The sequence below is a fragment of the Stegodyphus dumicola genome, chromosome X2 (assembly GCF_044657685.1).
Source record: "Stegodyphus dumicola isolate Sdum_Otavi_A_Nest chromosome X2, ASM4465768v1".
NCBI classification, from domain to species: domain Eukaryota; kingdom Metazoa; phylum Arthropoda; class Arachnida; order Araneae; family Eresidae; genus Stegodyphus; species Stegodyphus dumicola.
This window is the reverse complement of record NC_140781.1, coordinates 100,382,151-100,398,041: the sequence shown is the minus strand read 5'-3', so window position 1 is coordinate 100,398,041 and position 15,891 is coordinate 100,382,151. Positions and strand designations below refer to the sequence as shown.

At 33.5% G+C, this 15,891-nt stretch overlaps 1 protein-coding gene across 2 annotated transcripts in view; it reads right to left on the bottom strand.

Annotated features, from left to right (window-relative positions):
- LOC118187840 (uncharacterized) overlaps positions 1–15,891 on the bottom strand; it is a 279,238-nt gene that overhangs the window by 30,453 nt on the left and 232,894 nt on the right. For both annotated transcript variants that reach the window (XM_085808803.1, XM_085808802.1), the window contains one exon: positions 11,138–11,286. In XM_085808803.1, coding sequence (XP_085664929.1) covers positions 11,138–11,286 — 149 coding nt within the window. The remainder of the gene's footprint in view (positions 1–11,137; positions 11,287–15,891) is intronic.

The window sequence follows — 15,891 nt, the reverse complement described above, 5'->3', positions numbered from 1 at the left end:
CGGCCTTCAGACAGTATACGTTTCATGTAGTCAAATACACTATAAACCGTAAACAGTTCAATCCAAACTTTCTCTAAAGAACATCATAGGAGATAGTTTAAATTGTCGTGTGTTGATGTTTCAAATACACTATAAACCGTAAATAGTTAAATCCAAAATTTCTCTAAAGAACATCATAGAAGATAGTGTAAGTTGTTGTGTGTTGATGTTGCTTTAAAAACTCTTAGTTTACTAGGGTATCAATCAAAATTTCTTTATTTTCTTTAAAAAGGCAAAATATTAAAATGATTAATACGTAATTAAAGAACCAAGACGAAATTTTTCCAACAAGGAAACCGAAGATTATCCCTTAGTCAGATCAGATAGATTTTGCGTTTGAGAAACGGTACGGAATTTAATTGATTCATTTTTAATATATATATATATATATATATACGCCTAAATAATCAATATAAAAGTACTATTACTTGAGTATTAACTACTCTGTATTCACTGGGAATGACATGCTATATTAAATCTGGGGTAGATGGGAAATACCTCTGGAATATGAAGCAGTTCGCATCTTCGGAAACTCGAAAATGCTGCAAAGTCATCTTTGGAATATGGTGTGGTGTATTTAATTATGGCAAAGCACACTAGGGCTATCTGCCTAAGGGGAGGTAGGCCTTCGTGGAGGACTTTCTAAGGGAAACTGACTCGTATACACGTTACACATGGGGAAAACCACGAAAACACCCATGCAGCCAGCCCGTTCGCGGGATTCGAACCTCGGACCGAACTACCAGTGTTCAGCGACTTTACCGCTCGGCCGCTGGTGGGCCATCTTTGGAATAAGAACGGTATTTTAAAGTAGAATATATTTCTACGAAGGAAGAATAACATGAATATTAAATTGAAAATTCTTAAATTATTAAAATTACGCTAGTAATTAATCTTCTTTTCAACCTAAATGCACCTGAATTCTGAAAGTGTTAATGAACTTTCGGTTAATTAAATTGATCATAATATAATTAAAGGTTATTTTTCTAAAATCTTTCATATAAGAAAACTACGTTTCGTGCTTTCCATCTCAGAAAGAATGTCTATTACACATCTTTAAGAGCTATGGCTATTCCTACATTTCTTTGAGCTATCTAAATCTGAACTTAAAACAAAAATCAGTCGTATGGGAGTAGATGGAATTGAAATTCAGTTCAGTGAATACTCAGCATATGTATTTAAACTCAGACTAAAAGGTGCATTGCTAACTTTTCACGTAATATGCCAAATATTCCAATAAATCTACAGATTCCTTAAAGCTCTAAAAATAACAATGGCGTAGAAGCCATTACAGAGTTAAATAGTATCAAAAGGACCATGAAAGGAGTTAAGGGGAAAATCAATTCAGTTCTCGCGAGACGAAGGCGTAAGAAGAAAAGTCGAAATGGAATCTACTTGCTAGACATAACTCCTTTTTTTTCCAACCTTTTATTGAAAACCGATGCTACGGTCACCCTAAAACTCTAGTACATTCGAAAAGATGAAACACTTTTTGAAGTTAATCTTATACATACATACGGGTATAATATTAGCTCCGTTTTCTCCCCAGAATATTTTATGCTGCAAAAGAGAGCGTATTCTGCCTGTCAAGATCACGTTAATATGTTGTTAGCTAAGATGGGATATGTAGATTTTGGCTTTGCGTTTTGATTGCTAATAGCTGATAGTATTAAATCCATGCATTGAAGCTTTGAACCAACTTCGCGTTACTTGGGTAGTGTAGCCTTCGGCTACTGGCTTATTTGAATTTAAATTTTGCATCTGACGTTTTAAATAAAAAGGTCTTTTACACCGTTCTCAGGTTTCAGTTGTTTTTAAACTTAGAGTTAATTCCCCGCCACTCTTTCTATAGTTAACGTTTATGACTGCAAATAAGATTATTAAACTTTATAGTGGCAACTGAACGAAAGTAGAAATTAGCTTAATTATGCATTTATTGCAATGCTTTTAAGTTAAGTCTAAGAGTAGTAATTCTGTTTTTAGTCCAATTGATTGATTTTTGAGGAAGTTTGGCAAAGTTACTTTATGTTAATTAACTAGTTATTTTGCATTTTTGGATCTTTACTGTCACTTCTTCCTTCCGTTTTCTCGGCAGAATGCAAATTAGTTCGCTTGTATTTAAGGTTAGGGTTTTGGATTGCGGTTTTCTTTTTTTTTTAACAAATGCGGTTTTGTTCTGCCTCTCGAGGCCACTTTAATAGGTTGCTACCCAAGATAAGATCTGTAGTCTTCGGTCTTGCATTATAATTGCGGATAGCTGAATACCAGTGTCAATTAAGTTTTGAGCGAACTTCGCGTTAATTGATTTGTGTAGCCTTCGGCTACTAGCTTATTTGAATTTAAATTTACATTTGAGTTTATTGTACTCTAAGGCTTCATGCATTCACTATATCTGACCTTCCTTTTCTAAGTCTGAGACTAATAATCTCATTTCTTTCCTTCTGTGGTACTTTTACAATAATATTTAATGATGTGTTATTAGTCATTTCTCCAGACATTTATAATCAAGCCGAGAATTTCATATTTGTACACTTTAACTTACAATCCGTTTTTTATACGTCTTGATACGACTTGAAAAAATTTAAATGCGTATACTTTTAATTTTCATGATACGTTTTACAATATTCTAAAGTTGATAACCTATTTTATGCTGATTTAGAGACAGATTCTTAATCCTTTTTCTCTAAATCCACTTATTTTTAAAAGGAATTGATATTTAGCATTCTCAGGTTCTTTCGTCACTTCTAGGAAAATTATTATTTTTTGAAATTAATAAAAAATATTCTCTTCTTTATCATTGGAATATCGAAATCTTAAAGCATGTCTTGTCTTTCCTTTCTTAATCTTATTTGAAATATTTTATTTCAGATCGAGAAGGCAGACTGTATTACACTTCGGTTCCTACGTAACGCTCTAGTTTATTTTATATTTCTTAAAACAACATTTATTTTCTAAGATTGTTCTCTCAGTCTCAGTGTCTGGAAAGTACTGTACATTCAAAGGAGTAAATTTCTTTTTGAGATTAATTTAAAACTGAACGTTCTATTTTATTTTGTGATATAAGACTGATAACAGTAACTGGCAAATGCATATTCCAGATAAAATTCAATGCTGAAAGATGAACCAGCTGCATAATGAAATTAAGGTAGAACTGTCAGCGTTCCCAGTTTTACTTCCTCAGTCAGTTTTGGGCTATGCTTTAATGAGTTTCAATCCGCGTAACGTTAATACGGCCTTCAGACAGTATAAGTTTCATGTAGTCAAATACACTATAAACCGTAAACAGTTCAATCCAAACTTTCTCTAAAGAACATCATAGGAGATAGTTTAAATTGTCGTGTGTTGATGTTTCAAATACACTATAAACCGTAAATAGTTAAATCCAAAATTTCTCTAAAGAACATCATAGAAGATAGTGTAAGTTGTCGTGTGTTGATGTTGCTTTAAAAACTCTTAGTTTACTAGGGTATCAATTGCGTTTTAACATATAGAAAAATTTCTTTATTTTCTTTAAAAAGGCAAAATATTAAAATGATTAATACGTAATTAAAGAACCAAGACGAAATTTTTCCAACAAGGAAACCGAAGATTATCCCTTAGTCAGATCAGATAGATTTTGCGTTTGAGAAACGGTACGGAATTTAATTGATTCATTTTTAATATATATATGTATATATATATACGCCTAAATAATCAATATAAAAGTACTATTACTTGAGTATTAACTACTCTGTATTCACTGGGAATGACATGCTATATTAAATCTGGGGTAGATGGGAAATACCTCTGGAATATGAAGCAGTTCGCATCTTCGGAAACTCGAAAATGCTGCAAAGTCATCTTTGGAATATGGTGTGGTGTATTTAATTATGGCAAAGCACACTAGGGCTATCTGCCTAAGGGGAGGGAGGCCTTCGTGGAGGACTTTCTAAGGGAAACTGGCTCGTATACACGTTACACATGGGGAAAACCACGAAAACACCCATGCAGCCAGCCCGTTCGCGGGATTCGAACCTCGGACCGAACTACCAGTGTTCAGCGACTTTACCGCTCGGCCGCTGGTGGGCCATCTTTGGAATAAGAACGGTATTTTAAAGTAGAATATATTTCTACGAAGGAAGAATAACATGAATATTCAATTGAAAATTCTTAAATTATTAAAATTACGCTAGTAATTAATCTTGTTTTCAACCTAAATGCACCTGAATTCTGAAAGTGTTAATGAACTTTCGGTTAATTAAATTGATCATAATATAATTAAAGGTTATTTTTCTAAAATCTTTCATATAAGAAAACTACGTTTCGTGCTTTCCATCTCAGAAAGAATGTCTATTACACATCTTTAAGAGCTATGGCTATTCCTACATTTCTCTGAGCTATCTAAATCTGAACTTAAAACAAAAATCAGTCGTATGGGAGTAGATGGAATTGAAATTCAGTTCAGTGAATACTCAGCATATGTATTTAAACTCAGACTAAAAGGTGCATTGCTAACTTTTCACGTAATATGCCAAATATTCCAATACATCTACAGATTCCTGAAAGCTCTAAAAATAACAATGGCGTAGAAGCCATTACAGAGTTAAATAGTATCAAAGGGACCATGAAAGGAGTTAAGGGAAAAATCAATTCAGTTCTCGCGAGACGAAGGCGTAAGAAGAAAAGTCGAAATGGAACCTACTTGCTACACATAACTCCTTTTTTTTCCAACCTTTTATTGAAAACCGATGCTACGGTCACCCTAAAACTCTAGTACATTCGAAAAGATGAAACACTTTTTGAAGTTAATCTTATACATACATACGGGTATAATATTAGCTCCGTTTTCTCCCCAGAATATTTTATGCTGCAAAAGAGAGCGTATTCTGCCTGTCAAGATCACGTTAATATGTTGTTAGCTAAGATGGGATATGTAGATTTTTGCTTTGCGTTTTGATTGCTAATAGCTGATAGTATTAAATCCATGCATTGAAGCTTTGAACCAACTTCGCGTTACTTGGGTAGTGTAGCCTTCGGCTACTGGCTTATTTGAATTTAAATTTTGCGTCTGACGTTTTAAATAAAAAGGTCTTTTACACCGTTCTCAGGTTTCAGTTGTTTTTAAACTTAGAGTTAATTCCCCGCCACTCTTTCTATAGTTAACGTTTATGACTGCAAATAAGATTATTAAACTTTATAGTGGCAACTGAACGAAAGTAGAAATTAGCTTAATTATGCATTTATTGCAATGCTTTTAAGTTAAGTCTAAGAGTAGTAATTCTGTTTTTAGTCCAATTGATTGATTTTTGAGGAAGTTTGGCAAAGTTCCTTTATGTTAATTAACTAGTTATTTTGCATTTTTGGATCTTTACTGTCACTTCTTCCTTCCGTTTTCTCGGCAGAATGCAAATTAGTTCGCTTGTATTTAAGGTTAGGATTTTGGATTGCGGTTTTCTTTTTTTTTAACAAATGCGGTTTTGTTCTGCCTCTCGAGGCCACTTTAATAGGTTGCTACCCAAGATAAGATCTGTAGTCTTCGGTCTTGCATTATAATTGCGGATAGCTGAATATCCGTGTCAATTAAGTTTTGAGCGAACTTCGCGTTAATTGATTTGTGTAGCCTTCGGCTACTAGCTTATTTGAATTTAAATTTACATTTGAGTTTATTGTACTCTAAGGCTTCATGCATTCACTATATCTGACCTTCCTTTTCTAAGTCTGAGACTAATAATCTCATTTCTTTCCTTCTGTGGTACACTTACAATAATATTTAATGATGTGTTATTAGTCATTTCTCCAGACATTTATAATCAAGCCGAGTATTTCATATTTGTACACTTTAACTTACAATCCGTTTTTTATACGTCTTGATACGACTTGAAAAAATTTAAATGCGTATACTTTTAATTTTCATGATACGTTTTACAATATTCTAAAGTTGATAACCTATTTTATGCTGATTTAGAGACAGATTCTTAATCCTTTTTCTCTAAATCCACTTATTTTTAAAAGGAATTGATATTTAGCATTCTCAGGTTCTTTCGTCACTTCTAGGAAAATTATTATTTTTTGAAATTAATAAAAAATATTCTCTTCTTTATCATTGGAATATCGAAATCTTAAAGCATGTCTTGTCTTTCCTTTCTTAATCTTATTTGAAATATTTTATTTCAGATCGAGAAGGCAGACTGTATTACACGTCGGTTCCTACGTAACGCTCTAGTTTATTTTATATTTCTTAAAAGAACATTTATTTTCTAAGATTGTTCTCTCAGTCTCAGTGTCTGGAAAGTACTGTACATTCAAAGGAGTAAATTTCTTTTTGAGATTAATTTAAAACTGAACGTTCTATTTTATTTTGTGATATAAGACTGATAACAGTAACTGGTAAATGCATATTCCAGATAAAATTCAATGCTGAAAGATGAACCAGCTGCATAATGAAATTAAGGTAGAACTGTCAGCGTTCCCAGTTTTACTTCCTCAGTCAGTTTTGGGCTATGCTTTAATGAGTTTCAATCCGCGTAACGTTAATACGGCCTTCAGACAGTATAAGTTTCATGTAGTCAAATACACTATAAACCGTAAACAGTTCAATCCAAACTTTCTCTAAAGAACATCATAGGAGATAGTTTAAATTGTCGTGTGTTGATGTTAATTGATTCATTTTTAATATATATATATATATATACGCCTAAATAATCAATATAAAAGTACTATTACTTGAGTATTAACTACTCTGTATTCACTGGGAATGACATGCTATATTAAATCTGGGGTAGATGGGAAATACCTCTGGAATATGAAGCAGTTCGCATCTTCGGAAACTCGAAAATGCTGCAAAATCATCTTTGGAATATGGTGTGGTGTATTTAATTATGTCAAAGCACACTAGGGCTATCTGCCTAAGGGGAGGGAGGCCTTCGTGGAGGACTTTCTAAGGGAAACTGGCTCGTATACACGTTACACATGGGGAAAACCACGAAAACACCCATGCAGCCAGCCCGTTCGCGGGATTCGAACCTCGGACCGAACTACCAGTGTTCAGCGACTTTACCGCTCGGCCGCTGGTGGGCCATCTTTGGAATAAGAACGGTATTTTAAAGTAGAATATATTTCTACGAAGGAAGAATAACATGAATATTAAATTGAAAATTCTTAAATTATTAAAATTACGCTAGTAATTAATCTTCTTTTCAACCTAAATGCACCTGAATTCTGAAAGTGTTAATGAACTTTCGGTTAATTAAATTGATCATAATATAATTAAAGGTTATTTTTCTAAAATCTTTCATATAAGAAAACTACGTTTCGTGCTTTCCATCTCAGAAAGAATGTCTATTACACATCTTTAAGAGCTATGGCTATTCCTACATTTCTCTGAGCTATCTAAATCTGAACTTAAAACAAAAATCAGTCGTATGGGAGTAGATGGAATTGAAATTCAGTTCAGTGAATACTCAGCATATGTATTTAAACTCAGACTAAAAGGTGCATTGCTAACTTTTCACGTAATATGCCAAATATTCCAATACATCTACAGATTCCTGAAAGCTCTAAAAATAACAATGGCGTAGAAGCCATTACAGAGTTAAATAGTATCAAAGGGACCATGAAAGGAGTTAAGGGAAAAATCAATTCAGTTCTCGCGAGACGAAGGCGTAAGAAGAAAAGTCGAAATGGAACCTACTTGCTACACATAACTCCTTTTTTTTCCAACCTTTTATTGAAAACCGATGCTACGGTCACCCTAAAACTCTAGTACATTCGAAAAGATGAAACACTTTTTGAAGTTAATCTTATACATACATACGGGTATAATATTAGCTCGTTTACTTTCCGTTTATTCGTTTTCGGATAACGTACTTTAAGTATAAAAGAATACTTAGAGTACGTTATCCGAAAATCTTAAGAAAAACTAAATATACGTACAACACATTAAAAGAATAACAAATATATAAATTAAGATCTTGGTGTGCCCTAAGAGGAACAAATAAAAAGAAAATAACCAAATGTTAAAAGCAAACGTCATCAAAATTTAAATATTAACTATAAATAGTTCCAATCGTTTCATATTTTATTAAACTACCATAAAAAGTAGAAATTATTTTAAACAGCATTTGAATTCCATCTGTCCATTTTATTGATAATCTCATATATGATATAGCTCGTTTTATGCTTAAAATTATCATTTTTTGTAATTCATCTCATTTTTCTCGTTTTTTTGTCTCCTTTCTCTTAAATAAACAATTTATGTTCGAAAATCTCGAATTTATGTTCGTAAATGTAAACATGTTTATCAGTTGCATAAAAGCTTAGTAAAAGGATCAATGCATGGTATAAATATTTACTCCTGTCTAATAGGAGATACGTCCAACATGTGCACACACTGTCATAATAGTTTAAGGAAATAAATGTATTTAAGATGTTTTTCGGCAAGTAAGTTCTACGTGTATCTACCGCGTTTTCAGAAGAAACGTTAATTAAAATTTTGCATTTCAATTTTGAGAGTTATAAAATTAAAAGTTAAAAATACATACCACTGAAAAATATTACATAGGTACACAGTTAAGCAAAACTTTATTGTCAGAAAATTCAGATGCGTGATTCCGAAATGAAAGACAAATCAGCTAATTGATGCAACAGAAATTAAGCAAAAGGCATATATCAAGTACGTGTCATTTTCTTCAAATGATCATCTGTAAAAGTGAACACATCTGTAATAATATAGTAATACACTACTCGACATTGAAAATGCAACACCAAGAAGGAGTGGTCAGAAAGTGATGAAATTTAGAAAAAAGACAGAGACAGCAAGCAGCAATAAGTGATCTTTATTTCAAAATGATAGTCAGAATACAGAGCGAGAACGGCGTCGGCTCAGTAGGATGTAGGACCACCGCAGACAGCGATGCACAACACGTATAGGCATAGAGTCAATAAGAGTGTGGATGGTATGAGATGGCTGAAGGATGGCTGTCCATTTCCTTTCAACCATTTGCCACAGTTCGTCTTCTGAACGAGGCAGGGGCAGAGTCTGCAAACGGCGTCCAATCGCATCCCGCTCTTGTTCGATTGGTGACAGGTCAGGAGAGTACGGTGGCCAGGGAAGCATCTGTATATCTTGCAGAGGATATTGGAAGATGCGAGCACTGTGTGGTCGGGCATTATCCTGCTGAAAAATTGCATTAGGCAGCCCCTGAAGGTAGAGGATTGCCACCGGCCGCAGTACATTATCCAAGTATCGTTGGGCCGTCATAGTGTCCTGAATACGAACTAGAGGTGACGTGGAATCGTAGGCAATAGCGCCCCAAACCATTATGCCACGTTGTCGCACGGTGGGGCGTTCCACAGCTACTGTCGGATTAGATTTTTCTCCACGTCAACGCCACACACGTATGCGGCGACTGTCACTGGATAAACAGAAGCGTGACTCATCTGAGAACATGACGTTTCGCCATTCTGTCATCCACATCGCTCCTGTCCAGCACCATTCTAAACGTTGGCGTCTACGCTGTGGGGTCAATGGCAATCTTCTTAATGGACGCCGTGAGTGCAGGCCACGTTCAACCAATCGACGGGAAATGGTTCTGGTCGACACGTCCAGGTCCAGGGAACGTCCAGGGTATCTTGCATATGCTGCAGATTCGCGATACAAGTGACTTGCGGGACAGCCACAGCTTGTCGGCGGATGCGTCGATCCAGGCGTGCTGACGTCAGTCTGGCTGCATCTGCACCTTCTTCCCACATTTCCTTGTTCCAATCATGTTCGCCATAGCCGATGCACCGTGCTCGCATCCATGTGGTTATCAGCTGCGATTTGACGTAAGGACCAACCCCGCCCTTCTCAGTCCGATCACCATACCCCTCGTAAAATCGTCTATCTGCTGGAAGTGCCTTCGTTGACGGCGGCCTGGCATTCTCTCCTATTACACATATCCTCCGGGACAAAAACCAACTTTCTTCAATAATTCGTCTGGCAGAAATAACGACACGAATATTGCCCATTCTGCACGTTCCTTCCCTTATATCTTACTTCACGTGCATCGGAGAACTGCGCATTTCACATCATTCGCATAACTCAGTGACGTGCTTCTCCTCTAAAATTTACATAAATTTCTGACCACTCGTTCTTGGTGTTGCATTTTCAATGTCGAGCAGTGTATAATTCTAAAAAAATTCAAATATACTTAATTGCCCACGGAGTTAGCTTTCTCTTCGATAAGATACAAAAACGAATAGGTTTCGTGACTTTTGCTAAAATTCAGTAGCAGATGTATAAATGAATTTAATCAGAAAATTTTACGTACTAGCGTACAGATGTGAAGCAAAAAATTGTCTTTGATTGATTTTTAAAATCTAGTTTGTAAAATAACTATAAACTAAAAAACGTATTGATAATGTGAAAGCTATATTAGCAAAGTTTATTCAAAGAATCATAACTGCCAAAATCTTTTCATTTATATGCTTTGGTTGATTAACAGAGCTATGTGAGTCTGTGATTACTCCTAAATGTATCCTATAATTCCTTAAGAAAATGAAAATTATAAATTAAAGGTACATTATATTAAATTACAAAATTATAAATTATTAAAATAGAAAATTATAAATTATAAATTAAAGGTACAATAAAAATAAACAGGGAGATAAAAATATATTAATGTATGATTTCGAGCTGAATATTAAACAACATTTAAACACCAAAGAGTTTAAAAGAATGCATAATACCTTTTCTGCATAAAGTAAAATAATTAAGGTAAATGTAGCACTCCCAAAAGCGGGTTAAAGATTTCTACACTTTTGCACGCATTAAATGCATATTTCTGTGATGTTTTTAAAACAAGGTGTTTCATACCTGCTTTATTTTTCACTACCATGTTTTGAACCACGATATTTTCAGACTGGGAAATTTTAATATGTTTTATTTTCACCACACTGTTTTGTTCCGAGATGATTTAGAACTGGAATGTTTTTTTCTTTGTTGTCTTATTTTTATTACAATGATATTTGCGGTATCAGCGGTAACCATATTTGAACCTATTAGTTTCAGGCATGAAAATTAGTTATCATAAGAAATGTTACCGGTTAAATTAGAAATAAAAGATGTAATGAACTTTACCGGTGATGAAGGCCTTGAAGTGACTACATATCTGTAGACCGGAGAACTTAGAGCTGTGGACAACTTTTCTGCAAAATCATTCACAGGACACGTTTGGCGTATGTCACTCACCATTGTAGTGTAGAGTAATTCAGGAGAAAGATTATCATCTAAAAGTAAATTACAAGAGAAAACTATTAGTTCTAGAAAGAAAATGCAACTTTCTTACTAAAAGTTTGGAAACAGGTTTTTTTCATTAACATGATATGCTCTTCTATAACTTCGATATTTTTTATTATTGATGCTGCGAACTAACTATATTATGAACTAATTAAGTTTTGTTCGTTGCCTGTCGATGTCTTATTGATAGCCAGCGTACACAAGTTTGAATTGAGAAAGAAAAATGAGATATAGCGTACAAACATATAACTTCAACCTATAAAGTTTTTTATGCAGTTTATTAATTTAATTTTTTAACCAGTTAAAAACCTTAGCTTCTTCCCATGAAATCGATACCTTTCACATACTTTTGATTTTCATAGACTAGTAATTAGAACTTTCATGTTACTAATAATTAGTAATTTCAATAAGTACAGTAAAATTACATTTATCTCCTTTATTACTGATCTGAGCATTAGTAGTTCTTTAGTTACAATATTTTGGAGCCCAAGCTGAGACAATTAAATTTCAGTTCTTGGATTTTATTTACCTGCTTCTTATTTGACTTTTCAAGTTTGAGTAAAATGCTCTTAGTCGGCCATAATTTGCGAAGTGACAATTTAGGCTGTTTCGGAGTTCTTATGGAGACTATGTTTTAGATAGATCTCACAATGTTATCATTAGAAATGTTAGAATTTAAAAAATGCAAATAAAGTTTGAGATTATAAATGTTTCTGAAAAAAGAATTAATATTTTAATTGGTTGAAGAATTAAAAATGAGTTTTGATTATGTGCTATTCTTTTGTGTTAGAATCATTAGCTCCTCGTCTCCTATCGCTTAATATACTTCAATATTAACTCTTATAACTCTACCCCGATTCCTTATATTTCTCTTACTCCTTCAGCCTATATATTATCGGAAATCAAAGTATGATCAGTATTCTGTAATACCACCGAGATTTGCTTTAATACAATGTTCCCTCATTTGTATTAAGGTATTTTCTTGTAGCGAATATTTTTTCAAGAATACTGTTCTTCAAGAATTAATATGTGCCGACGTCTTTTGTATCATTTACGTTTCCAGTGACTTAGTTTTACAAGGATATGTAAATTCCAACAAGTGTTCTGATAATTCTTTAAACGAACGAAACGTTTCAAAAGGAAATAATTACAAAAATATTAGTATTTATATTTTTTGTTTTTAATAATAGGTTTTTAACAATAAGATGCCTGTATATCCATATAAGCAACTAAGGCAAAATTAATTTTATTCTACTCTGTTACAGAATCAAAATCATCTGCATATTGTGTCTTCATAGTCTAAGGAGATACAAACTTTCTAAAAAGTGTATTAAAAAACACGCTTTTTTTATATAAGTTGTCTGAGTGTGATATTTCGTAAACAATTAGGCTCCTATAAAATTGTAACGCCTTTCCTTCTACTAATTTTCTATCTAAGTTTGCTTTGCATTTTATTCTTTTATTTCAAAAATAATTTTATTTTGCACTTTCCTTTGCAGAGTCATTATGTGTTTTTGAATCAGGAGTATATAAAAAATCAGCCGTGTTCTCGCCGAAACACCGTTGCGCCACGAAGGCATACAGGAAGGAGCGAGAAAATACCTGACATACTCCCCCTTTTAAAGGACGACTGAGGATTAGGGAACCCAATCGCCTAATCCTGGTGGCGATGAATTATTGTCCACTACCTTTATAGTTCGGGCGCCACTTGTAGAAGACCTGTAAGCTATTTTGAATGCAGTAGACGTGAAAATATGCCATACCCTCCGCGGGACTCGAACCTGGACCTCACACGTCGAGTGTGTTACCGTTATACCACGAAGGCATGTTGGAAGTGAGAATATACCTTATATATTTAATTACGAAATTTCTATATTTATGTATTTTCTTCTCCTTTTAAACTGGCATTTTACATCAAAACTCTAAGTTTCCGAAGTCCACTATTTATAAAATAAAAAAAAAAAAAACTTATAAGTTTTAAAATGTGCGATTGCATACGAGTTTCAAAGTATTTCTTAAACTCATTACCGTGAAACTCTTTCAGATTATACGTACAGCATTTATCAAGGAAACGCATTACATCTTCAGACTTACATGATCTTCTGCTGCTTTAATACATATATCTACAGTCAATCGTTGTATTTTTAATGTTTTGTTCCGCTTGAATTTGAAGAAGATGGCAGAAATGAAATCACCGACTCTTAAAATATTTCCTCATAGCGCATTTTAGAGCGAAAAGCTAATCAGTGTTTGACTAATTAGCACACCAGGGAATCAGCTTCTTCGAATTATCCATTTTTTCTTCAGTGAGTCATTTCTTTAACTGGAGAACAAATTACAATAGAAAACACGCCCTAATTAAGTTGTGTCCATACGTTTGCTGAAGTGAGTATTTTTGGAAGTGTCTCAAAAACATTTAAGATTACAGTATCTGTTACATATAAGAAAGTTCAAATGACCTTCAGTGAATAATTTAATTCAATATCTTTGTTATCAATCTTAATTCTGAAAGCATACTACAAGAAGAGTTTACCATATGAAACGCAGTCTTCTTTTAGAACTATAAAACCTTGCAATGCTTTGCCATAATCAATCAAATACTAACCATTAAAATTATATATATTCAAAGATAAAAACATACACGTGTAAATACGAGACCAAAAATATAATTAAATAAAATTATAATAACGATTTAAAGTGGCTGCCATCTTCATCGAAATAGATGTTTGGATTTTTCATAGTGTTTCTTTCTATTGTTTCGAACGCTAGCCGTTGGGTACCCTTTTACAATTTTTCAATGATATGCTTGTCAGCATCTGGAGGTTATTTTGGTTAATTATTTTCTCTAAAATAACCTCGCGCGTAAACGTCTGGTGGAGCCCAAACTGAAACCGCATCATTTATAAAAGGCGACAAAGGAAGTTAACTAGTGGTGTCATGTAGTCGCTGTTACAGAAGTCACGTGCTAGGAGCATATATTTCATATTGTATAGCATTTTATACGAAACATCTCTTTAACAGTTATATATATATGCATTCCAGAATATTATAATGCATACATTTTTCTGAAGCACATAAATTGTTTGAAATATTGAATTAAAATAATGAGTGAAGTTTTTGGAAGCGTATCAATGAAGAAATGTTTATTATTTGCAAAGTAAACGTAAAATAGTTCTGTCAAATTTCTATGTGTCAAAACCATGTGCACAAAATACTCGAAGATATTAAATATACAATTTTTAACACTTTCTATGCAGTATGTGGGAAAAGGAAAAAAAAAAGTTCTTAACCACCCACTGAAGAACGTCTCGCCTTTTCCAGTACGAAGCTTTAAGCAATTTGAGTCTGTTTCCTTTCTTATCTGCTGAGACACGCAATACGGATCCGTGTAATTCGTTTATCTCTCTTTCTGTTTCTTATTCTTTTCGGGCTGTAGATTTCTTTTCTGACAATTACTTCCTTCTTTACTTATGAAACAGATACCATAATCATCAGCTACTTCCCTTAAACGTTAATTTAAGAAAAAAGATGATAAAGTGATGAGCTTCACTTCTCTTTCACTTTTTCCTAGTCATTTTCCTCCCCAAGAGTAAATGTGTGAAATTATGATAGGATTTTTCAGAATTTCTTTGGGATATTTTTTCATAGCTTGTTTCACAAACTCGTGATCTTCTATAAAACGAATAAAATAATAAGTTGATGAAAGAGCCTTTTCAGTATACGTTGATTCTGTCAGTAAGTGAATTAAGTTCACTGTTTTCCCGTATTACACCTTCATTTCAAGCCCCATTTAGTAATTTATGCGTTCTATGCAGATTAAGAGCACTAAAATTGTAAGTAGAAAGTTTATTTTCGAAAAATATTCAATCTACAACTGAAGATGCTCACAAAACGTAAAGAATCTTCAATAGAACACAATTTATAAAGAATCTGCAAAAAATAAACCCATTTCCGTTATGCTTATTTGAACGACGCTCCTTAAATAGTATGTATACTGTAACTGATTTGGAGATTCGAAAGCAAGTATGGCTTCTCGTTTTGAGAATTATCTTAACATTCAGGATACTTTACGACGCTAGAATTTGTTATTTCCCATATAACTTAAAATTAAAATAGAAAAGATAAATTGCTTTAGAAAAATTCTCTTAGGGTACTTAGTTTTACTGTTTGGTATTCGTTTGAAATGAATAATCACAAATATCAGCTTTTAATTCAATATTAGCATTTCATCCGCACTTAATTTGTAGACAGCGATAAGGTGTGGCTCAGCGAGCTTACACTATATTCTGCACGAAATATAATTTATTTACAGTTTTTGTAAACAAAATTTAAAGGAAACCTGCTTTGCAGTAAAGTTTTTAATTTCTCAAGTACAGGTTAGATTTCAAGATTCGCGTGGCTTGTAAAGCTTAAATTTTGTGACTCACAGCTATTGAAACACCGATCTCTGCTCAATGCACGATAGCTACACACATTCATGTATGCTCGAAATCATTATATGCATGGTTATTGAGTGTGCTCGAACAGATGTAATTCTGTAGTAGTGTGGATGTTCACTAGTTTTGATTTTAGATTATTTTAATTTCAGGCGTACA